General features: G+C 43.5%; 2 protein-coding genes across 2 annotated transcripts; one reads left to right on the forward strand and one right to left on the reverse strand.

The window, feature by feature from the left end:
- The first annotated feature begins 1,381 nt into the window (after positions 1-1,381).
- cox6b1 (cytochrome c oxidase subunit 6B1) lies at positions 1,382-5,092 on the forward strand. Its single transcript, XM_071926721.2, has 4 exons — positions 1,382-1,537; positions 2,666-2,779; positions 3,731-3,831; positions 4,846-5,092. Exons 2-4 carry the CDS (start codon positions 2,674-2,676, stop codon positions 4,897-4,899), a joined length of 261 nt encoding a protein of 86 aa, XP_071782822.1. The 5' UTR covers positions 1,382-1,537; positions 2,666-2,673; the 3' UTR covers positions 4,900-5,092.
- A 216-nt stretch (positions 5,093-5,308) lies between these two features.
- Positions 5,309-25,471, reverse strand: katnip (katanin interacting protein). Its single transcript, XM_078290621.1, has 28 exons — positions 25,406-25,471; positions 24,667-24,784; positions 22,263-22,351; positions 21,767-21,942; positions 21,254-21,369; positions 21,033-21,134; positions 20,717-20,866; positions 20,207-20,468; positions 19,743-19,874; positions 19,334-19,485; positions 18,885-18,991; positions 18,471-18,567; positions 18,137-18,346; positions 17,280-17,417; positions 15,218-16,100; positions 13,338-14,105; positions 12,972-13,180; positions 12,551-12,629; positions 12,199-12,376; positions 11,226-11,391; positions 10,078-10,247; positions 9,920-9,984; positions 9,590-9,700; positions 8,859-8,998; positions 8,377-8,478; positions 8,110-8,270; positions 7,241-7,326; positions 5,309-7,082 (listed from the first exon to the last, which is right to left on the reverse strand). The coding sequence occupies exons 2-28, from the start codon at positions 24,703-24,705 to the stop codon at positions 7,024-7,026; spliced, it is 4,947 nt and encodes a 1,648-aa protein (XP_078146747.1). The 5' UTR covers positions 24,706-24,784; positions 25,406-25,471; the 3' UTR covers positions 5,309-7,023.
- Between the last annotated feature and the right edge of the window lie 543 nt (positions 25,472-26,014).

Here is a 26,014-nt window from a genome sequence, read left to right on the forward strand (position 1 = left end):
AGAATCCACATATCCTAAAAATCCTTGTAATGGCTTTTACCTGAATTCAAGTAAACAGTAAGTATCCTTAAATATTTTGTAGATTCAGTACACATGCTTATGACAAATGAGTGGACTTTAAGTCAGTCACACAGGGTGTTAATTAATTAATTTATGGGTGACCTCTTGCTGCCTTGTGTTATAGTATCTACACTCACTAAATGCACATGTGTAGAATACATCGGGCTACGTCCTGCTGGCATGCGCAGAGTCTCGCGCTGAGCCGTGCAGGAGCACTGGCCCTCAGTCACGTACCTCATGGTTCACTGTTCAGTTTGCTCACCGCATGTCAGCAGCCGGGGCGTGATCCGCTCACCGTGACGCGCAACGGCTGATAGGGCTTGAAACGCTGTACCTGCTCCTATAGGAAATCATTTCGAGAATGGAAGTAATCGGATCCTATAGACCCCGTCCCGAACCTGATGTTGAAGACCGTATACGGCGTGAACGAGCAATGAGGCTGGAGGCGTTCATGTTTCTAGCGAGGGTAGAGGAGCAGCGGGCGCAAAAATGTGCGACAAACGGGACGCTCAGTGTTTTTTTTTTTAGGTTTATGGAGAGAATACTGGACGGACGCATATTTGCCTTGGATGTACAAACAGGCTGAGGGACTATTAGTAAAGAGCGATTGTGGTATTAATGCAGAGCAATGCAGTCCGTGGCCAGAATACCTTTAGCCTACTCCATGTGACTGTTCAGACAGGTTGTTGTTTTTTTTTAAGTCGGAATATAGCTTTTGTACTCAAACAGAACGACTACCCATGATATTCCCCATTCAATCTCAGTTTAAGAGAGCACAAATATATCCGACCAACCAGATTAATGTGGATTGTGCTCTTCTGTCCCCCCTTTAAACCTGGCAGGACCCCACAGTCTCCATGCTGCGCGCCTATTTTCACTTGCGCCTCAAATGACCCGCAGCTGCTGTTCCTAGAGAGAGATAGTTCCTGGTTTAGGTTAGACAAGGTGAGAATTTGCCCTGTTTTTACATGGAATTTCCTCACTTGAAAGCAGATATGTAGCCTAATCAAAGAATAAAACGTGCTAGAGCTTTTGAATAAGGTCTATGTAAATCCCGAAAATCTCCTGGGATACCTTTCATGTTGCGTATCAAATTGTTGGCTACGGGCTGTTAATGATTAACAGAAATGCTGGAGGGCAGAATACTTCCGCCTTGAATATAAAAGTGCATTGCTGTGTGCGAAACATGACATTAAACATTTCAAAACACTTCCAAACTCTTGTGGTATTTCCAAAGCATCCCGCTGGTTTCTTTATCCTCTCCTCATCACTCATCCTTAAATTAAACCCCTGAGACTATATGGCTCATTCCAATGTGACCTGCAGCCGCCATACTGAGATGACGGGACTGCACGCACGGATACAACAATATCTTCGGACCGGGGCGCGCGGGGCGCACATTGCTTATCTGAGGAACGCGACACTTTCACCGTCCGGTGTAAAAGTCACTTTGAGCCAGACAGGACCTGCTGCAAAGGTAACACTTAGCCTAATGCATTTATTCTTCTATTTACTTTAATACAGCATCACTGTTACTTAAAGGATATGCAGCATTATGAAATAAGGCTCGACTCGGATGAAAATGACTTAATTTGAGTAGCGTATATAGAATTTTTAATTTTTCCAATAAGCTACATTTCACTTTGTAATGTTAATAATTAATCACCTTGCTGAAATAAAATAGGCTAGAAGGCTAATATTTGTAAGATTAAGAAACATTAACGAAGCGATGTTAGGAGGAAATGCTTTTACAGGCCTGGTGACAACAGGCTATTGATAAGCTACTTATCAATACCGAATAAAATATGAGTCAAAAACTGAAACTGATAGAAAAAAAAAAAATGAAAATGATATCAGTCGCTTATTTTTGCATCCAGACTCTGGTGTTATTCTGTGGAATAAGCTTTGTTGAATGTGGGGTAAAAAAAAAAAAAAAAACATGCCCTAGATTTCTAGAAACATCTCCAAAGTGCCGCATTCTCCCAGCACCCCTAAACACCCCAAAATAATAATCCTCTACAAAGCCTCGTCCGTGCGCGTTTTCAGACATTTGCTATAACGGTAAAGTCAGTCCTTACACCTGCATATAGGTAATCTATAGGCACCTGGAGCGAAGTGAAGTTATGTCGGTCTGTATGGTAAACATGCATTTGACACATTATGGTTCTATTGAACGAAATCTCCAGGTAATTGTAGGTTCAGTTTGTGTTTGGGTGACAGAAACCTTCTACTGAGCAATTTTACACCGAGTAACCGTTTAAAAAACGTCTGAATGATTACAGACGTCTGGGCTAAAGTGAAAGTTTATAGACTTCTGCGTCTTAGACTATCTTCTGGAGTATATGACAAAAATAAGGCACTCTCTTGTACACATCGATTTATCTAGTGCATATTTTTGATATTTACAGCTTTTTATGTAGTGTTTAATGTAGGCTATTTACCACTGGTTTCAAACTGCTGTACAAAGCTGCACAAAGCCAAAAAAGATCCTGGTCTGTATGAGAAATAAAGCAGAGACATGACGTTGAAATCACGTGTAGTGCACAGTGGGATCTTTTTTTCTTGCATCCCATCCCATCGTCATCTAATAATATTCTGTTGACAGAAGTGAAGATGGCTGAAGACATTCAAGCCAAACTGGAGAAGTACCGCACTGCTCCCTTTGACGCCAGATTCCCCAACCAGAACCAGACCAGGAACTGCTGGTCCAACTACCTGGGTAAGACTGGGCATCAAGGTCAAGGCATTTAGCTGGTTTCCTTCATGTGATATTCTCACATTTGGAAATGAAGACAGAAAAGTTAAAAACCATAAAGACATGTTGTGTTAACTAGATATGAATAATAATCTGAGATATGCAGGTCAGGTTAATTGAAGACTATATTTTTTTTATTTAACCTTTATTTAAACAGGGAGGTCATATTGCCCATAGGCGTGGGTGTGTTTGTGTACAGTATGGTATATGATGTAGTAGGCTATATGATGTAGATGTAGTATGGTACTTAGTGATGTATGTATTTTAGGGCTGCAACTAACGAATATTGTCATTATCGATTAATCAATCAATTATTTTTTACGATTAATCAGTTAGTCTATAAAATGTTAAAAATAATGACAAATGCCCATCACAAGTTACCACAGCTCAAAGTCTTAAAACTGCTTACTTAGTCTGACCAGCAGCCAAAAAAAAGACACCCAAAGTCATTTTATAATGATATGAAAGTGATATGAGAGTAAAGCAGCAAATCTCAATATTTGTGAGGCTGCAACCAGCAAATGTTTGGTATTTTTACTTAACTAAAATGATTACTCAATTATCAAAATTATGATCGATCAAATTTTCTAGTAATCGACTAATTGATTGATATAATGGCATGTAAAGCCCTTTGAGACATACTTATGATAAAGGGCTATATAAAGAAACATGACTAGACTAGACTAGACTATATAATCAAATAATATTAACCAGATATTATTATGCCATAATGCTTCAAGCCGGGGAAAACTTGTTGCAGTTTATAAATCTGTCAGCTCTCCTAAGATCTTTGAAGGTGTTGACCTCTGACCCCTGAGCTGGATATAATCCAATCCAAGGAGATTTCTTAAGAAGTGACTCATGGATGGAGGACATGGAGTGTTTTCATATCCATTGTTGTTGCTCTATTTTCAGACTATCACCGCTGCCAAAAAGCCCTGGACGCCAAGGGAGTGGACACCGCCCCCTGCGACTGGTACAAGAGGGTCTACAAGTCACTCTGCCCCATGTCCTGGGTAAATATGTTATGCTTCTGATGTTTCAATTGTTTTCCAAAAGGACAGAGACAGTCACTTTAATAGTAAAATGTAAATGTGGGCTGTGAGTTTGTTCAGCTGAGGTCAAAACAACCTTATCGGTCCAAACATTCCTGACTCTCTTCCTGAGAATCAAAACAACATCGAGAGTTTCATTCCAAAATGAGAGATTCCCCTTTGGAATAAATGAATGCTCAGTCTGACCAAAGGATTGTTGGCATGAAAGTAATAAAGCCTAATATGGGTTACTTTTGAAGCTCTGAGTCATTTTAAGATGCGTGCTCATACAATAGTTTATTATTAACAATAAAATCATCCATGTTTTTGAAATATTGACTGCTCAATTTCGGGTAACGTTTTGATTTCCGAAACAGATATTCACTGTTTTGGAATGAAATCCTTCATATATCAGTGGGCATTGCATGAGGTGTGCTCTGTTCCACAATACAGGCTCTTTAAACGGGTTTAATAGCACGTCACCTGTTTCTCATTACCATAAATACAAGGTTCAGTGGGGAAGATTCAATTAAAGAGTTTCATTCCACAATGGGACAATCCCCCTTCTGTTAAAGATGATTGCTGGTATAAAAGCATATTTTATTGTAGAATACTATTGAAGTTATTAGCCAACCAAAGATCTTTTCTTCCAAAATACTAACACTGTTGAGGATATTGACATATTGGCAAATTAATTTCATAATAGATATATAGCGTTTTTGAATTAAATTCTTCAATTGCATGTCAATAAGTTTCCTTAAGGACAAGATACAATAACTTAATTTTTCCCTTCAAAGCTTTTTTTTTTACACTTTCTGAGCCTTTAGGAATTACATTTTAGTGACCTATATTAAATAATTCTTAAAGTGACAGTGTCTCTTTAAGCAAATCAGCTGGAATGAACCAAATAAATATGAACATTCAAGAAAATAGCTATCAGTGAATAATAATATTCGGATTTCAAAGTATGTTTTCCTCTGCATTTCTGCCCCTCAGGTCCAGAAATGGGACGACCAGAGAGAGGAGGGGACCTTCCCAGGAAAAATCTAAGACTGCCGTCTCCAAAGACTTGATCTCTACTGCTAAATGTTTGTATAAGTGATCGGAGCCCAGGAGGCTCCTCCACTACCTTTCCTCTACTGCTGCTCTGGAATCAGAGCACAAAGCAGCTGAATCATCATTCCTTTAAAAAGACTAGAATTGTACTGCAGATTCTGCATTAAAATGTCTCAGGCAAAGTTTATGGATGGATGTTATGTCCCTCGTCTTTTTCTCTTAACAGTGGGTAGTTGAGCTGGATAAAGTCTATGCATTTACATTATGAGGAGATCATTTCTGTTGGTATAATTCGAAATATAACTCAACTGAGGACATAAAACCTCAAGTCTGAACATACAGGCCTAAAGCACCGGGCTTACAGTTGAAAAAATGACTAGAAATGTAAACCAACAAGTAAGAGTTCATCTTTTTCAGAAACTTTCTTTTATTTATTCAAATATACCTACATCAAATATACACATATTTAAACAAGATTAGAAAAATAATTAAATATTTTAAACACAGAATGTCAAACGTACAATAATAGCCACCACCACACGGAGCGGGACTGAGATACGGAATAATGACTATTGTTGCTGTCGGACATATTGAAATTAAATACATAAAACTGCATTTCATATACAATTAGATTCCTCCTGTCATATGCAAGGACTTAAAGAGTATGAAATAGGTTATAGTGTGGCTCAATGAAGCAGTAAATCTTCTCAAAACACAAATGTCTAACATTTTTAGTTGGTAACCTCAGCCGATGCTGAGGAGACTGTCCCATGCAACAAAATAATACAGAATATAGCTTGTACAACACCAACTACTAAGTATTATAGTGAAGGTAGAACCAGATTTCATCCCTTTTTAAAGATAACTCTCCATTTGAGGTATGTCAACAGTGTTTGCATATTAGAAGTTGTCTGTTAGCTACTCAAAATCCAAACAAAACTGGCAAATTTATCCTTTCGATTTCCAACCAAATTATTGAAACTGCTTTACAGCTTCAAGAAATGTTTGTCTCCAAAAATCAATCCTCTATAGCAACTTCAATAAAGGTCACTTGGATAGCAAACAAGTCTTTCTACCTGATGCTGAGAAGAAAAAGTTGTACTTGGAAAAAATATTTTGATACCTAATTTAGGAGTGCCAAATATACGTCCGAAAGGAAGTGTAGAGTCTGTGAATAGCCAATGTAGCCTAGTACAGCTGTAGTCTTTATTTTAGTCAAGCTAAAATGTACAAAAATCTACCTATTGTACTTTATACAACTACATGGGTAACACTTTAGCCATTAATATAAATCCTCCAAAAGGTGAAAACCTCTTTGGAACCACTTGCTCCAAATAAAACCATTAGGCTTTGTAATATACAGTATTAGCCAACAGATATAAATTATTGATAGATATAAATTAGTGTCTGGCACTGTCTGCATAGCATTCTGATTGGTTGGTGCACACTGCCGGGTGTGTCAGTCAGTTTTCATAGCCATTAGGCTAGGGGCTATCATAAATCGGCTAGGCTCATACGTGGATAAAACTCATTAATAAATGTAGCATCGACCACATCTCGACGAGAGAGTGTACTCGTGTGGCCCTGGAGCTTATCTGTCAGAATCTACGCGCCACAAGCAGCATTTAAGTACGCAGCACAAAAGTCACAAGTAGCAGCCACAGATATAGTGATTAGAACTAGGCACGATAATAGGGCTGATAGACTGCAGCCTCACAGGTTTACCCTGGCACTGTGGGAGGGAGGACAGGGGCTACGATACGGGTTCTGGATAATATATCTGTGGGTGGGTCTACACCGTGAGGGACAGGGGAGCGATCCAACCAGAAAGTGGAATCCTGTGGGTGTGTGCAGACCCACTGTGTTCTGTGCAAGCTCTGTCCTCTTCGGTGGGGACCTCGTCACCCATAAGCATTTCACCGCCAGGGTGCAATTCTGAACCATGGCAAGTGGCTGATGGAGCGCTTTGGGATTGTTTTTGTAAGGGAGGCTCAAGGCTCAGAGGTCACCCACCACAAAGTGGGCTGAAACAAGTCAGCCATAGCTCCGCCCCTTCAGTTCTGCTCCCTTTGTATAAACAGTGTGACTTGCATCCATGTCTGTCTGCTCATCAGTCAGTCAGTACCTCCTCTTTCCATGCTTCCCAGTGTCAGTCATGCAGGTTTTAGGCCGAAGAGCTGCAGTGAGGGAGAACAAACAAGCTTTTAGTTGAGCGTTAATGAATGAAGATTAGACTCAGACTGTTTTATTGATTGACGCATTACACTTTTAAACTAATAAGTCATAAAAAAGCACTCTGAGCATCCATCCAGGACAAATTGTTTAGCTAGCTCACCTGGATCTGCTGTCTGCTTCTTCTTGTTGTGATGGACTATCTGATTCTCATTGGTCATCTTCACATCCTGGTCCTCCACATAATTGCTGCAACACAACAAGGAAAAGACACAGCAGTTACGCTTTAGTAAATCTGCTGTCTAGCCACGCCTATGGAACGTTGGAACAGGGAACGACACAAAATGGAGGGCTGATTGACAACAAAGCTTGAAGCCAGCAGGTCCAGGCCTTGAGACCAAAGATGGAGCTAGAGAGATAAAGAAGGAGGAAGGAAGGGAGGGAGGAGGGATTGGGGGAGCCAGGCTGTGGGGTGAGGGTGTGGGATGGCTGGGGGACATTCGGAGGCGTTGGAGGAGTCTTCAATACAGGGATCGACCACAAGGGGGTGCTGACACAGGGCTTTCAGGGCTCTTACTCACTGTTGGTGGTGTCTGCTGCCACGGGGGCTGGAGTGGAGAAGAGCACAGCTCCGTTCAAAACAACTCTCTATTTGGGGTGATGGGGTTTATCAAACCCACTATATCAATCAACCACTGTCTCAATAGGATTGAGATGCTTACTCTAAGATTGAAAACCTCCAATGAGAAAAAAATAAACTCTTGAGCTGTATGCACAATGTCCAAGACTCTCTAAATCCAGTAAGGATTTAGAGGATTCACCAGAGGTTCAGCCTATCATGGGTCTACAATGTGTACCAAAAATGTAATACAACATGCGTGACAAGTTATAGAAAGGATGCAGGGCCAATGAGCAATCAGTATTTTTTTTGCAACAGGCAAAACGTGTGCAACCAGTCAGCCATGTAACCAGGCAGCCAATCATGTGTCTATGTCTGAGTCAAGCCTCATGTGTCCTGAAATGCCCGGGTACCTGATGACGGTGTTCCTCTCACGGTGGGCGATGTAGGCGTTGTCAGTGAAGAGGATGGTGTGGTACGGCACCACCGGGTCACAGGTCGGCAGAATGCCTCGTGCCACATGGCTGACACTGTCCAAGATGCCGTTATACACCAGGAGGTCGTCCACGAGCAGCTACACACACACACACACACACACAGAAACAAGGATTTGCATGCCTGACGTCCAAATGTTAAAAAAAAACGTGATTTTCTGGCTCACAGCAGACAAGGAGGCTCACCCCAAACTCCTTCACTCCTCTCTGTGGTGTCTTGGAGTAATTCCACAGCTTGATCATGGACACCGTCACCGGCTGGTCAAATATGATGTACACACGGTTTACCTATGTGACACACAATCAACACACTCAAGGCAAGTAGGGCGGACACTTTCATCTCAGTCTTGGCATGGTTACTTACTTACATTCTCTCTCTCTCTCTCTCTCTCTCTCTCTCTCTCTCTCTCTCTCTCTCTCTCTCTCTCTCTCTCTCTCTCTCTCTCTCTCTCTCTCTCTCTCTCTCTCTCTCTCTCTCTCTCTCTCTCTCTCTCTCTCTCTCTCTCTCTCTCTCTCTCTCTCTCTCTCTCTCTCTCTCTCTCTCTCACACACACACACACACACACACACACACACACACACACACACACACACACACACACACACACACACACACACACACACACACACACACACAAACACACACAAACAAACACACACATCCTCACCAGTCCAGGCAGCACCGGGGCAAGCCACATGTGCCGTCCATCATGGGTGCTGTTGACTCCATCTACCAATTTATCTGGAGTCCTCACATCACCATTCACACTGTCCAGTACGTTCACACTGTCTGGGAAAGCAGCGATGTCTGGGAGACGCAACGTTGAGGAATTCAAACTGAATACTCTTCAGCTACAGCTATTACCAGCTATTTACCCCCTGGGCCAATCAGTAACAAGATGAATCATCCTTTCGAGTTTCATCAAAATCGGACTGGTGGTGTAGCAGTTATTATGGCCTTTCAAAGTTTGAAGCTTTGACCTTTAATTATAGCTGTCCCATCAATCAGATGTTAAACGTCATAACACAGTGCCAAAATGCATCATCCCTTCAAGTTTAGTCAAAAACGGACGAGTGGTGTCTGAGATATTATTTTTGAGTTAAAAATCTTGAGTAGTGCCCCATTAGCCCCAATCAGTGTTATTTTTTAAATGCTGGAACACGGTGAAAAGAAGCATCATGCCTCCAAGTTTCGGGGTGAGTTATAATAATAAGAATATTCTTTATTTGTTTAGATGTCTCTACTAAGATCTGAACTCTATCTTTTAATGGATTTGCACCATGAAAACCCAACCGAGCAACAACAGGATTTTGATGAAATGCAAAAGATCATATGCGTATATTCTAGTTTGTACGGAGAGTTCCATGAGGATTGGTGTTCACTCATTAAAGAGGATACTGTTGTCACTGAGATTGATCTTCTCGTGGTTCTGGTCGTAGAACTCGAGGCCGTTCAGGCCGACGTAGTAAGGGTCTCCCCAGGTTGTTAACAGCTGCAGCTGGAAGATAACTGGCAGGGTAAAGGTCAAGGACAATGTGACATGGAAGACATTGTATAGCTATCAAGACGTCAGAGCCTTGTCTGTCAAAAACATCAAAACAAATCCTCTTTTTCCATTAATTTATGGGACAAAGGTAATTTTTCAACTGACAAGGCACGAACAGACGCAAACAAAGCTGTCAAAACTGTTAAGTCAGTGTATGAATGGTGCCATAGAAGAAAGGATACACCCACAAGGCATGATGGGGGCTTCATAGTCCATGCTGGCCTGCTCTTGTTTCTTAGACCCTCCTCTGATTTAGAGAAGACAGAATTACAGTTGAGAAGATGCAGTTCTCACAATATCTCATAGTAACAGTACAAATAAATCCAAATCCTGTCCCTACTTGTGTGAGTAGTCCTCGGCGCTCGTGCTGTCGGTGGGCGTCTGGAGGAAGTCGATGAAGAGGATCTCCTGGGCAAAGTCAAAGTGGCAGTTGCCTGGTCCTTTCCTGATGAGGAAACCCTCCGCTGGGGAGATGGCAACATCGTCCATGAACACGTGGATCACCTTCACCTGGAGCAGAGATGAGGGGATGAAAGGAGACGAATGAGATATCATTGTATCACAGATAGTGTGCAATCTTGTGTACAAAGCCTTTCTTGTTGAATGTAAAAACTCATTGTGGTATTACTCAAAATTAATGCAATTTAACCGTATGCCAATCATGCACTGTTGTGAAGTTTTAACATAGTTTCTGAATATTCAAATGACTATCCTCGGTACCATGAAACTAACAGGATGAACTGCCTATTAGGTCATATAGTATATCAAATAAACAAAAGCAGAGTTTGCACACTGGAAGCTGCTCCCAAGGTGTAGAAAATGATTAACACCTGTTGTGATGTTTCAAGTTCAGTGCGAGCTTGTGGTGTTAATAAATGCATACACCTTGGGAGCAGCTTTCAAAGTGCAGACTCTACTTTTGTCTTATGTTTAGTTTTCTGTCTGGCACATGGTTAAAATTGGCATGTGTGTTTTTATCGGCTTGTATCTATCGAAAACCATCAACGGATCTCTGGCTCGGTCTGATCTATCACTCTCAAAATCCCTTCTCTTAAAACTGTCTCAGTTATTTACAGCTCTGGACATCAACTGTTCTCTCTTGTATCCCACCACGACCTCACACTCCTCCATATTTTTATGATTCATTAAAGGGCACATGACCCTTGGATTACATCACTCTGCTGCGTTCCACCCAAACTAGCTTACTAAATTTAGTCGATTCATTAACCATCATGCTCTTAGAAATATATTCAGGTGTTAACAAAAATACTGATCTTGTGAAATATTTGCTTTTGTGAGCTATTGTACAGAATGGTGTATAGCTTGTTGTATCGTATTGTATTGCTTGGTGGAATACATTGTCACATTACATAGTTTGGTATATATTGTTTATTATTATCATTAAGTAAAGGGAACTTGCAGAGATCTCCTGTAACAATTAAACCTGAATACTTAATACTGGTTGAGGCTGACAGAAGAGTGTCTCACCCCTCTGTACGAGTCCTCTGGAGACTTGTTGTAGTTCCACACACGGAGTCCAGCAATGGTCTGGGCTGTGCTGAAGGTGACGGTCAGGGTGTGGGGCTCTCCATAGGAGAAAGGGATCAGCCACATGTGCTGGTCATCTGTGGTGATGTTGTGACCGTCTATAAGCCTGGGTAAAGAAAGTAGACATCTCAATACTGAAGACTAAAACAAACAGAATAATGATCTGATCCAGATCAGGATTATGACGGCAACAGCAAATATTATTAGCTTGTCTCTGGCAGCAGGGTGAAGGGAGGAAGAGAGCGAGAGTGTGAGACATGGTGCAGAAACTCACACAAAGAGAGCAGAGTGGGAAAACAGGTGGAAAGGTGATTAGAAGGTGAAATCTTAAAATTAGGGGTATTTGTTATTAGGGCTGCGACGATTAATTTCATTATCGATAAATCTAGCGATTATTTTTTCAATTAATCATTTAGTCTATAAAATGTCAAAAATAATGACAAATGCCCAACACAAGTTACAAGAGCCCAAAGTGATATCTTCAAATCGCTTACTTAGTCAGACCAGCAGCCAAAAGAAACCCAAAGTATTCATTTTATAATGATATGAAACAGAGAAAAGCAGCAAATCTCAGCATTTGTGAAGCTGTAACCAGCAAATGTTTGGTATTTTTACTTGATAAATGACTAAAACTATTATTCGATTATCAAAATTATAATCATAGTCAATTAATTGACTAATAGTTTCAGCACTACTTGTTATATTTGTGTTGTTATAGTTGGTAGTAGTTTGGCTCGAGCCTTTCATTCCTTACTATTGGTTGCTCACGGAAATTAAGCTTATTCTAGTATTGTACTGGTTGTAAGCCAATTTGGGTAACACCACCAGCTAAATGCCTAAAATGTGTGTGTACGTGAAATCTAAATGTATTAAGTAATGTAAGCGCTCACAGAGAACATGGCGTCACACGTACTTATCAAGAGTGCGTAGGTCCTGTCCGTACTCAGGCAGGTCGTTGACGTCCCGGGGCGAGGCAGCCATCATACAGAGGTCCAAAGGTAAACTCTCTCCCTCCTTCCCCACCACCTCCAACCCTGTCAGACCCAAGTAGTGGGAGTCTCCCCACGTCAGCACCAGCTCTAGTCTAAGGCCTGCGGTGGAGGGAGACAATCACATGATCCGGTCATTGTAAAGTCAGGTTCTATGGATGAAAAACAGCAGTACCCACAGCTAAACAATACGAGCCAGTTGTTTACTGTGTCTATACAGTAAATGTGAAGATGTGATGATGACAGGGTTATTTTTAGATGGAGCCATGTACTCACACTTTCCAGTGTACATCCCAGGGATTTGCTCCATGTTCTCTTCAGACTGGCTCACAGTGGGGTTTAGCTGGAGTTTCAACTGAGAGGACATGCACTTATCAGAAACGTAGTTGTATTACACTAACTTGTTGATGCCCTGATGGTTCCTTTCCTCATTATTACTCTGGGTTTCTACACAATTTTGTTAATGAAATTCGATAATTTTTCCATGATCATTCCATGACATATAGTGAAAAATACATGACCAATACTTGTCAACATCTGTGTTCACATGTTAAAGATTTTTGTTGAATAGCTGGTTTGAACATCCCGGGTCTTGATAGGTACTTCAATCTACCAGCATCTGACTTTGAGTTGAGAAAATAATATTATAAATAAATTTCCAAGACTTGTCAAAAACTTTTTGGATGCCTGTACTTACAGTGAGGTCTTCCTCTCTGAAGCCAGCCTGTGTGAAGGGTCTTTCCTCTCCCTCTCCGTCGGCGGTGCGCGGTCTCTGCAGCTCCTCCTCATACACCAGGCTCTCGGGACCCTCACCCTCGCTCTGGAAGGTTTCATCATAACGAGACATGGCCTCCAGGATCTCATCATCAGTGGTGAACAGGATAGTGTCCCCAAACTGGTCCAGTCCTGGGGCAACAGAGAAATTCAAAGTAAACTAGCAGCAGATTTTGTAATAGAGGCTCTATGCAAAATGTAGGTAAAAAACATTTTATGTGAAAAAGGTCAGCTGATCAATAATACACAAAGGGCAATAAAAACTAGAAAGCCTGTTCTCTTCAGCTACCTCCAGACAGGGTCCCCGAGGCCTTGGCGATCTCGCCCCTAAAGATGCACCTTCCGTCCAGCAGCATCTCCACCTCCTTCACCCCTCGGAAGGAGTGGATGCGCGACTTGTTGTAGTTCCACACACGGATCATGGCCACATGGTGGGGAGCTGCAAAGTCCAGGAAGATGACGTGGCTGCGGCCTGGAGTGAAAGGGGCCAGCCAGAGGTGCATGTCGTCCTGGGTGCGGTTAACCCCATCGATCACGTTGCTGACCACACGCGGGTCTTTGCCGTAAGCCGGGAGAATGTTGATGTCTGGAGGGTCGGCGCGGATGTGAGAGGGCTGGAGGGGCTCTCCACTGGAGCTGAACACCTCCAGGCCGTTGAGGCCGACGTAGTGACGGTCGCCCCAGGTGGACAGGATGTTGATGACCAGCCTTTGGCCCTGGGGTAGCACCGGGATCTCAAACTCTTCCTCCCGCTCCGTGGATGGATCATCCTCGGGGTCTTCACACAGGCCCCCCTGGGGTGCCAGGGAGGAGAGTGGGCTCCTGGGTGCTGTGGAGGGGTTCACTAGAACTGTGGGTGGGCCGCGGCCCTGGCGCTGGAGGAACTCATCAAAGATGTCACCCTCGAAGCCCATGTTGGAGATGCGTCCGCGCTGGCACTGGTTGAACTTGGTGAGGGAGTCCCAGGACTCCATGAGGGTGTCATCCTGTTGGCTGCGTAGCTGGGCCCGAGGGGTGCGCTGCCTCCTGTTGGTGGTTACCAATGACATCGGCTCCTCTGGGGAATACACAAACATAGATGACCTAGATAAGAAACTAATGAGGCAATGGGAATATTTGACAATAAACAGCCTTTACATTTATCACTGAACACCGAACACACAAAAAACACACAAGTTAGTACCTTGTGAGATCCTAGACTAAACATTGCATTTCTGTCCAGTTCTAAGTTTCACAAATGTTGAAACCCATTTTACATCACCAGTGTCTGTAAAGACACCTGCCCCCACCTGTGACAAGTCAAACTACTAATGATCACTTCACTTGTGTTTTCAACTGTATGTTAAGGCAAGAGATGGCCTTGTAACAGTGTAATCTCTCTCTCTCTTCATCTCTCTACGTGTGTTTGAGCCTGGAACAGCCCCTTAAGTCTAGTAGTTCATTTGCCTGTAGTCTGGGAGATCAAGGGATTATAATGGAAGAGGCAGTCAGATTTGTAATATGGCAATCTGCCCGCTCCATAATCTCATTTAGAGCACAGCAAAAGATCTCTAGAGATGCAAATTTCCTTCACGTTTCAGTTTCAAAAATCCTATATTTGAAAAGATACTGAGTGACAAAAACAAAGTTAAGAGAGGAAAGGAGAGAGGAGAGAGAGAAACAATGGGAATAGCTGCTCAGTATAGGGACTGTAGGGACTCTATTAAACTACACAATATGAATAGTATTCCATTCATCCTTCAACCAGTCCAACTATGAGATAACTGCATCTAATCAAATCAAATTAACATCCGAGAGAGTAACTGCAGGACCCAAGTGTTCGGTTCATATATGGGGCCTGTGGCAAGAGGCGTATGAAACCACATGACTCGAAAAGCACCCACTGATGTAAAACAAACTGACATGCGGTGACCAAAAAATCCACCAGAAGCTCTAGCCAAAGGTAATGTCGTTGAGGAATCATGATATATTTGATCAGTCTAATTCTTCCTGATTCATTGTGTGAGCATTACTGACTAGAGTTCAATATTAAATGTAGTATAACTCAGATATTATAATATGGAATTGGGAAGTGTAATAGCCAATTGCACAAAATAAACCACAAGGGAGAAATAATTAAGTATATTTCAGCATGATAGCCCACACATGGCAGGTAGCAGCCTCGCCTACCAGTGTTTGAGAGTGCAGCAGCTCCAAGGTGTTGCTCCTCTGTCTGTCTGGCGGTGACTGCAGTGTTTCGGATGGAGCTCCTGCGTCCGCTGATGGGCCGGTCTGACCTTTGTTCCCCGAGCTCCTCCAGCAGGTCGCAGCCCAGCTCCAACGATTCAGCCTTCCACTGACTGCCATTCACTGTCCTCTCCATCCCTCTGCACACCCGGCCTGGGTTACAAGACAGCTCCGGGAGCATTGAAGAAGAGGAGGCCGAAGGGGCTTTGGGCTCCACAGAGTGCTGAGGCACCAGCCACCGGGGCCTCTCCCTCTCCCTGTTGGCCTCGCAGCCCTCAGGGGCTCCTCTATTCAGGGGCTGCAGCCACTGGGGGGCCACCCGGCAGGAGGAGGGCTGGGTGGTGACTGTCTGCTCCATGGGTGCTGGCAGCTGCGCCGGCTGCTCCAGCTGCTGCCTGAGAAGGAGGGGTTCTTCTGAGGCAGACAGGTCAAAGGAGTTCCTTTGAATGGAGGAGTGCAGGGCGGAGGAAGAGACCGGCGCTGGTGAAGGAATGATGGGTGGCAGCGGTGTATGTGATTTGTCCTGCATGTCTATCCTAGCCTGGCCTCGTGCTTCTGATGGCCAGGGATTCGAATTGTGGTCCCGCTGGATGCTGCTGCCCTCCAGACCCTTCCTGTCATCATGACGCTGGGGGCTGGCACCCCGCAGATTGTGGCCTGAAGACACGGGGCTCGGAGAGAAGGACTCTGAGACCTGAAATGCCTGGAGGTCAATGGTGGTGCTGTAGTCAAAGACCTGGTTGCCACAGCCCTTCTGTAGCTCGCCTTCAAACACCAACGTGCTGTTGAGGTACAGCTTTACATGCCGTGCGCCAATGTCCAGCTCCTAAAAAAGAAACACCGCATCCATTTACCTGCACCCTTAAATTTACAGTCATGTTCAAAAGTTTGCACACCACTTCACTTTGAGCACTTTCTGTTGTGCAACAAACTACCCAATTATTTGAGATTTTAAGTCTGAGATCTACACAAAATACTCTACTGTTAAAAGTTAAAAGAAAATTCTAGAAATGTATGTGAATATGTAAGATTCAAATAAAAGAAATATGTAGTGTGCAAAAGGATACACACCCTTGTTGCATTTTGGGTTAAATGGTGCCACAGGAAAATAATTAACATTTCATATTATATCTCTAACAGTATTTTGAGTTCAAAATGGTTCCAATTCAGCTTTTTTGCCGATGAAAACACAGGGCAACACAAGCACCAAACACAAACGGAAAAGGTGAGATGCAAAAAGTAAATCAGTTGATGCTGGAATCAAATACAAGAAATCAAACAGGAAAGAATAGAGCATCTTTATGTAAACCTGTCATTGGTTATTTTACCTATTTCTTACATGTAGAGTATGAACTCTTTAACCTAGCAGTAAGTAGCCTTCCCACAGACACAAAGTCGTGGCTGCCATGGAGCGATGGCTAAAGCCCAACTCAAATCTCCTAGATCCTCTAGTCAGTAAATCACAGTGGACCTGCAGGTTAGACAGCTCCTTACCTTACAGGTTCAGGCACCCATTCACAATCCAATACTCATGATGCATGTAGTTCTATATTGTTACAGCCAGCCAGAAAGAGACTCCATCATGGGGTCTTTGTACCCCTCTATGAACAGCAGTGAGGGCGAGAGGCAGCAGCCCAGGTTTCCCCTAACACTAATCCTCCGGGGCTAATCTCTCACTGTTCCACATTTGGACCGACTGACTGGCAGCTCAGCCAGCCACTGCTTAAAGAGAACCACACCCCCGATGCAACCACACCAATACGGTCACCCCTCATCACAGTGACTACACACAGCGTATTGGATTTATGCGCTCGCCTGCTACAGACAGCTAAACGTTGAATAATCTCTGAACTCGAGAGAGAGGGATAATCAAAAGGATGTGTGAAAAGGATTGCACTTGTGTTGAACCAATGAGTGAAATTGAACTTATGTAACATTTTACAGTTAAACTTCACATAAACCTTAGTGCCGCCCTCACAAAATAACCAAAATATTAAGTACTAACATTGAGGCTTCTGTTGTAGTTCCAGATTTTGATGCGGGATATTCCAAAATCTGTGGAGCGCTCCGTGTTCCTGATGATGAAGTAAAGCTGGATGGGGGGATGGAACGGACAAGTCCACATGTGACGCTCCTTGGTGGTCTGTCAACCCAAGAGGATAAACAAAAACAATCAGCAAAACTCACACTGGAATTGTTTTAAGCCCACCTCGATAAAATGATTATACATGTAAACTCAGAGGAAAGTGGAACTGGATGAATCTAATAGCAAACTCTGGGTTCCTACACAATTGGGGGTGCATGGAGCACCAGTGAGAACAAAATATTGGATATGAGTTTTAACTGAAAATATTATGGCTACAGCTTATTTCCAAATGTTTGTGTAATGGACTGAACCATTCAAAACCTGAACAATAGAGTTGTAACATTTTCCAGTTGACTTGCTACTTGCCCCTCTTCCTTTCCTCCTGCTACCGGACACACATTTTCCTCTCTGGCTATTCAACACTGCCTCTGATGACTGGACTCTGATTCATCAACAACTGATTAGAGGGGCTTTGAACAACTAAGTGTATTACATGTTGTTTAACAGATAGTGTGCAAAAGGGAAAATAGCTTTAAAAAACTTCTGCAGGATTCTGCAGTTTATAAATAATGTTCAAATCATAATTTAAGATTTTATTTGATTAATTGTGCAGCTCTACCAACAAGCAGCAATCATCAAAAATAAACTCAGCCTTCTGCAGTTTATATATAACTAATGTTCAAATCAGAATTTCAGATTTGATTTGATTAACTGTGCAGCCCTACCAACAAGCAGCAACCATTGACAGGATTTTGAGGCAGAGAGCCGAGACTCACCTTCGCCTTGCCGTTGACCAGCGCGCCCAGATTCCCGGGATAGTCGGCGTTCCTGATGTCGAGGTCGTGAGGTGACACATAGAGCTTCTTGTTCCTGGGGCAGAAGAACTGCAGCTCAGTCAGCCCCACCTGCAGAGCGCTCCCCCAGTTTGACAGGATCTCCATGGTAACGTACAGTGCGGGTGTCACCTCCGCCGAGGACCGCCTTCTCTGCAATGACAACACAAACATGCCATACTAATCACAAGCACTTCCTTGTCGTGGCTTCTGCCGCACCCAGCAATGTTGGGAGTTATTCATTCTGAATTGTGACACTCGGTCTGTCATGACTCACCGGCTGCATGCTATTGTCTGTTTTGACAGACTGAGGGATTTCGTACACGGGGCCAGCTTCAAGGTTCTCCAAGGCTTTCAGTAGTTTCTGTTGTTGCCTGTACAGAAGGATGACATCCTCAGTTCTGTTGTTTTATCTATCGTCTTTCACCTTGATGTCAGGGGGGAGGGAGGGCTAAACAGTGGGCTAGCTCATAGCTACATTGATAATTCATTCTTCAAGGTTAGTGGGCGTAAACGTCATAAATTTCTGTTCCATTTAGTTTCTGGGAGACACAATTACTTTTGTGCATTGCCTTCCCAGGAAGTACAGAATTAGCACGAGTATCTGGTGTCTGGTGTCTTCTCACCGCTAGGAAACCTCTGTGCACAGTATATATGTTTGTGTGTTTAAAATGTCATAATGTCAGTATACCTGGGGCCCATGAGTGTGATTCTCTGCATGGCCTTGGTGACACCGTTCTCATCCTTGTCACGGCTGTTGTCATGCAGCAAGCCATTCATCATCTGGTGTCCCCTGCCCTGGATGAGGCGGAAGCAAAATGAAAGAGTCAGCGATAAATAAGATTTTAGATTAGGGTTTACATGTAAGCCAAATCCAGAATGCTGTCACTGTGTCAAATCTACAGCACATATATACTGTATGTATAGAGCTATGGGAGGACACAGCGAAGAGAGATTTCTACGCAGAGGCTATGGGTTTTTCTAGTGGTACTGGATGACAAGTCGACAATCACCTTATGTCCTTGATCACCATATAAAAAAGCATGCACAAAAAGGCAATAAAAACAACTGTTAACAGTAGAAAACATCTTTTAAATAAGTAGTGGCCCTGGGTTCAGTAAAGGTGGGAGGCAGTCGGACCGTGGTGCGGCTGAAGGGCTCGGGGCTCCGCAGGGGGCTGTTCTCCCTCTGGATGGCCTGGTGCACCTTGCACGCCATCTCCTCCGGGTCCCGCTCTTCAAAGGAAGCCTTCCTGGCGGCTGACAGGGGCCTCTCTATCCGACTCCTGGGCCCTGAAGGAGGAGACAGATGTCTTTAAAACAACACCCATGTACTTAACTGTGCAACATCTACAGTAACTGTTTTCAAATGGCATTCTGAAATGAGAAATCCACCATTTTTAGACTGCGTCCTCTATATTTCACAGATACTGAATGACGTTCAGGTAATTATTTTTTTCTTCAAAGTGGATATTTAGCATGAACTACATTAAAATATATCATGTACATTCATTGCAGTGATACGCCATGCTAATAAGGTAAAGACTTACTCTGACCGTCCCTGCTCTCCTTTGAAGGTGGCCTATCCAATGTTTTGCTTTTCACCAACATAGGCTTGGTGGGTATGTAGGTCTCAATGTTGTCTTTCCTCTTGGCGGAAAGAGAGCGTTCAATCTTACGACCTGAAACATGGAGAAAAAGAACAATCTGTGTCTCAGGAATAAACTAGGGGACATTTCCAAATAAACTTGAGAATAGTTGTCTCTTAATTCCATTGTGAATAGATTTGAAAGAACATGAGCATAAAAGGGACATAGTCTTTCTTCCTCCCACATGTGCTGACTAACCCAGGACTTGCATCTTGTAGAGATAGCTAATGTACTTGCCTTTTCTCCTTGACTACAGGTCAATGCTGATGAAGCAGATAGTGAGAGGAGATAGAACCACTCTGGACAATTAAGACTCGCCCTAAAAATCAATAAGGAATTTCTATATGGCAGATGCTGAAGCCTACCTTTAGGCGAGGGTCCAAAGTCCAGCACAATGAGGTTTGCTGAATCGAAATGGCTGTGGGTGCCGCTGGCTCGAGGGTGATGATGGGAAGAGGAGGAGATGGAGGAGGTCTTGCTGGAAGAGGGAGGCAGCCCCAGCTCCTCCAGACTCTCGCTGCTCTCCTCCCTCTCAATCTGCTCCTCCACCCACTCTTCGTCTGACTCCTCCCCCGCTGAGCCACGGCTGCTCCGGCGCATGCTAACCTCCAGGCTCCGACGCAAAACCTAGTTTATAAAGGTCAGCGTTAATATACGCATCCGCTCACACATTTGTAAATGTAAGATCCGACCAACACACACACACACACGCACGCATGTTGACAGTTCAAGCATGCCCTGATTCATGGATGTGCCGCTGAAAAAAACATCATAAATGAACACCTGGGATCATGCAACAAAATTCTGATGATTCACTACATCTCATGCAAGTCTGACAAGATGAAATAAACCGTGTGCATATTTCTTGCCCTCACCTTCACCTCCTCAAGGTTGAGCAGCACCTTCTCACTGTGCTCGGGATTCACTTGGCCTCCTCGGCTCTCGGCCCTGGAGCTGAAGGAGCGCGACACCTTGCAGGTGTCCCTCGGGGAGCAGGGGCTGCGGGGGGAGCGCGGGCTGGAGCTCTGCATGAAACACCAGTGGACAGATAAAGGGAGATGGCAGAGATAGAGAGAGAGAGAGAGAGAGAGAGATGCTAAATCGTACAGACAGCTGCATCTGACACACAGCCCCTCCCCCAAAGAACACCCACACACAGGCCTAGTAGGCATTGTTTTGTCTTCACTCTACCTCCATGTCTATGCTTTCAGTAGGCTCAAAATCATCAGAGTAACACGTTTCCGGGAATACTCGCAAACTTGGTCCTTCCTCTGCTCGAATTCTGACAGAATCCTGCATACATGACAAAAGAGCGAAACCTTAGGTGTGTTTGCTTTGGGCAAAATAGAAGTTTTTTTTTGATAGGCCACAATCAAGGATTAGAAAATGCTCCAGAAATAAGAAGCCTCTACCTGCACCCATTCTCTCCTCTGGACTTTTCCTGGGGCAGTGCAGCTCCTTTGTCCGAGGGTCTGCTCCGGATCACGGCTACCGTCGGCTAGCTGGCGGGCGCCACTTCTAGAGGCATCTGCAGATGAGTCACAGCACAAAACATGAGCACATGAGCGGCGGCACTGCAAAGTATTCCCTCAGAGGAAAAGGAACACACAGTCACATACACAGATGGTCCAGAGCACATAGAGGAAGAACAAAAAACTGGCTGCCAGTTACAACTGTCACTATCATTTATTCAGTGGCACTGGGCATGGGATCATGCCATGCAAACTACAAGGGATGGTGGTCATTAGCTGGTGCCACGCCGAAAGCAACAATAGGGTATCTTGGAATTTAGTCTATAAATGACTGAGTATTCAAGAACAGTGTTTCCACCTGCACAATAGAGAGGTAAAAAATGGATGAGCTCTTATATAAGAGCTTTCAGTTTTGAGTGTCTGTCGGTTTATTTTGGTCCGGCAGCAGCGTACCAGCTGTGTGTGCAGGCCTCCGAGCAGGTGGCGAGGTGAGAGACTTGTGGTTGGATCTCTTGGGCTGCTTGCTACAGGCTTCAGCGTTGGCTCCGTTAAGATAAATGGAAAAGCCCTGCTCCAGCTGTTCCAACTCAATCTCCCTGGGGTCTTTGACTTTAAGGCGCTTTAGGATCCTGAGGGGCACAAGTACAGACTAATAACCACCTCTGAAAATACAGATGTATAAATCAAAATCTGAAAATCAGAATAGCACAGGCAAATGACAGCCAAGATCAAATTTCAGGATTCACAAACATAGGCATGAGAAAGCATCACATATTTGCAAGCTATTCAAACTTCAAAAACCCCACAGCACTTCACACACTCATCTCTGTTCTTTCAGAGCAAGGAGCCAATCAAAGTCTCCTATTAGGCAGCACTGACAGTCAGGGAAGAGTATCTCCTCTGTGAAATCCAATCTGTCTCTCCCCAACACCCTGTGCTCACACTTCACCTGTTTTTGTGCTGGAGGGCAATTAAATATTCATCCAGAGTCTCTTCCACAGCAGAGGCAAGCTTCCCTCCTTGGCACGTCTTACTCTCCTTCAAGAACAAGCAAGTGTACACACACACGCAGAGACACACACATACACACACACACACACACACACACACACACACACACACACACACACACACACACACACACACACACACACACACACACACACACACACACACACACACACACACACACAAGCACAGACCAGCCCAATGCAGAGTCAGCAAAGCCTACATAAGCTGTTTCAGGAGCATAGACTGTGTCACAATACATCACACTGTTGGACAGGTATTCATATTCACTATGACAGTATGAGTACATGTCTTGAACCACAGGATTACACTCAGTACCCACTTTATTCGTACACCACCACAACGTTTATGCAAGCAGCTTTCTTCTCCAGACAGTGAGTCATGTATAAATAAAGCATCGGCATAACGCATGCAGACTGGATGTTCAGTCACTGTTTAACTACATATTAGAATGGGCAAGACACGTGATTTATGCAGCTTTGAATGTGGTATGATCTTTGGAGCCAGATGCACCGGTTCCAGCATCTCAGAAACAGCCGCCTTCCTGGGATTTTCATGCACTACTGTTTCCAGAATTTACTGAGAATGGTGGAAGGAACAATGTTTTCTTGGGAACACATTCGGGGCCTTAGTAACAACTGAGCATCACTTGAATGCCGCAGCATACCTAAACATTGTTGGTGACCAGGTGCATCCCTTAATGACCACAGTCTATCCTTTTTCAAATGGTTAATTTCAGCAGGATAATGTACCATTGTCTCAAAATGGTTACAGGACAATGAGAGACCAGATCTCAACTCAATCTTTGGGATGAGGTGGAACAGGATGTTCGCAGCATGAATGTGCAGCTAAAAATGTGCAGGAACTATTGGATGCTATTGACTCCGCGTGGACCGAGATCCCTGTGGAACATTTCCAGCACCTTGCTGAATCCATGCCTTGATGAATTCAGGCTGTTCTAGAGGCAAAATGGGGTCCTACCTGGTACTCGCAAGGTGTAGGTAATACAGCGGTTACTGAGTATATATGAGAAGAACAAGTACTATTATTACATCTTGCATAAATGTGTCCTTGCACAATACCTTAAAACATAGCCCACTAAAAATAAATGTGCATTGACAATACAAACAATGTCAAACATGATGCAAAACAGCGACAATGTCATAGTAAGAAGAAAGTGACTGACAAACATCTGACCATTTGCGCTTTAAAGCTACACTAGGAAAGATGTTTTTGTAAAAATACATCTGTCTTATCAGCCTAATTGCCAAAGTGGGGATAAAACAGAGAAAAGCTTCCAATCCCACCTAATTAAGACGCCAAATGAAACTCTGGTGGATGTGGTCACCGGTGGAAAAACTTCTCTGCCCACAGGAAATAACTAATCAAAACTTGAGACCAAAATACAAAATTGTCTGGTAAACAGCAGTGAGGAGCGCTCCGTCCAGAAAAAGCTGGACTCCCCAACATTATATCTTTTCCTCTCTCATCCCTTTGGTATAAAGCAATCACAGACATGCCGGGTTGGTAAACATGAGCGTGCTGTGTGCAGTTTACTGACATCACGTTGCATGTTTTCTGGGTATTCAAATTCAAACAGTTTTCAAACAGTTACCTCTCACTGCCGTATGGAGCTGCCAATGTGTAAAGTTGCCTAGTCCAGCTTTAACAATTAGTGAAAGAGCTCCAGATAAAAGGAAATGCAAAAGCTTTGGCGTGACCCTCACAGTTAAGAGAATGTCTCCAGATTGCATTGTGGGCTCATGGGTGCTACAGTAACTACACTGTCCTGGACTGGATTAAAAACATCAGATGTCTGCTTCCTTTAGTCGTAAAATGTTGGCCTTGGCCTTCAGTCAGTGATGAATCACACAGATGAGGGTTTCTTGGAAGGAACATCAATTGTCGACGAAATACAGTCACTTACAGCTCATGCCATTCCATACTATAGGCAAATAAATGACACCATCATGCAGGAAGAGCAAGAAATCACAAGGCCTCTTACTTAGTTTCTACAGGCCAACTAGGCTACAGCATCTGTCACTGACAGGAGCAGAAGAGAAGCAAGGAAGGTTAAGGGAAGAGTAGAGAATACTTATTAGTGACAGAGTACATAGAAATACTGAATGGCAGATGAAACGCTATTCTAAGGCATGGCATGCATTGTTGCAATTATTGCCCTGAAGATTAGGAGACCTTCATGACGGTGTTACATGTCAGGTTAAATGACAGCATAGACAATTCATCATGCATCCAGCACTTTGTGTGGGCTACAGAAACATTGCTAAAAGAGCTGATGTATACAAAAAGACACCTACACTTACCTCGTTATCCATTGTGGGGCTGCAGATGATGGTGCTCATACAACCCTGTTCCACATTTTGGACAGGGCCGACCGTTCCTCAAAAAAATCATTGGAACCTGCGTTGTATTGGTTCACCACTGCAAAAGTAAATACACGAATACCCCACGGTTACTCACCTGTGACATAAAACCAATATTAGCTTTAATGTAGCACATTTTACATGTTGCCCCACCCGCAGCAGGATTCTGTCGTCCCGCAGGAGAAAACCTACAATCCGCGGACTGTTTCCAGGCCTAACTTTAACCATCTGCCCGGCGACATTTTCGTCAAACCTTTCGTTTGAAGTAGTTTAACGTTAACCTGGGATTATTATTACAGGGAGTTCATATACGTATGATATCTGGATTTGAATGCCATTATTAACACGCTATCCAACGTTGACGTTAATGCTAGTGGCAAAATGTTTTTTTCTTGGTTTGCACACATTGGCTAGCTAACGCGTTTAGCTAACTTCCAGTGCATTTAACTGTTATAGTATTCAGACAGTTAACAGAGAATAGCTACGTTAACTAGCAAGCTAACAGTTAGCTGGCTAACGTGTGAACCAGTTCAGTTAGCATTAACGTTAATAACAAACTGAAAAGCTAACTAGCATGTAGCTAGTTAATATTTGCTCACAATAAAGCTAGCTATTGTTTTCATCTCCTCGCCCACCTTCGACAATGCAAGTCTTAATAACTGTTGGGAAAAATACTTACTGTCCGGATAATTCACTACTTTGTTATTATTAGCTTTGTAATTATGTCGCTAGGTGTCATCTCATGTGCCCTGTGTGTTGATAGTGTTGGTTGGTTACCAGGCTGGCCGTCCACCAATGGAGAAAGCCGCCTCAGAGTCAGACACACCCCCGGTCCTGCTCTCTGGCCGCAGCTCCAAATGCCTACAAAGCCTCACAAAACCTCTTTTCACCTCAAAGCCAAAACTTTTCGACTTGTGCAGAGTAGACCAGGCAGAGTAGAAGTGTGGTATGCAATATGAGCATAGCAAACCTGTGCACTTATGTCTTTAAGGTCTTTGAAGTAAAACCACACAGGAGATTTTCGTGGTCCACAGTCAAAAGTTCAACACTGTTTTTATTCATTATAAATCAATACATTTCATATAAAAAGGACAAAGGGGGTCTGAAATAAAACCACTGTAGATGTAAACCTCACAGATCTGGTTATGGGCACCCTCTTACCACCCTGGACCCAGTCAGGCTCTTGATGCGCCAGCATATCTGGTGAACAATCATTCACTCATCCCAAAACACCCTAGGCTATATTTAAGATCATTCAACAGTTTTTGAAAGTTTTAAAACGGAAATA

Source organism: Centroberyx gerrardi, chromosome 20 (assembly GCF_048128805.1).
Source record: "Centroberyx gerrardi isolate f3 chromosome 20, fCenGer3.hap1.cur.20231027, whole genome shotgun sequence".
Lineage (NCBI taxonomy): Eukaryota > Metazoa > Chordata > Actinopteri > Beryciformes > Berycidae > Centroberyx > Centroberyx gerrardi.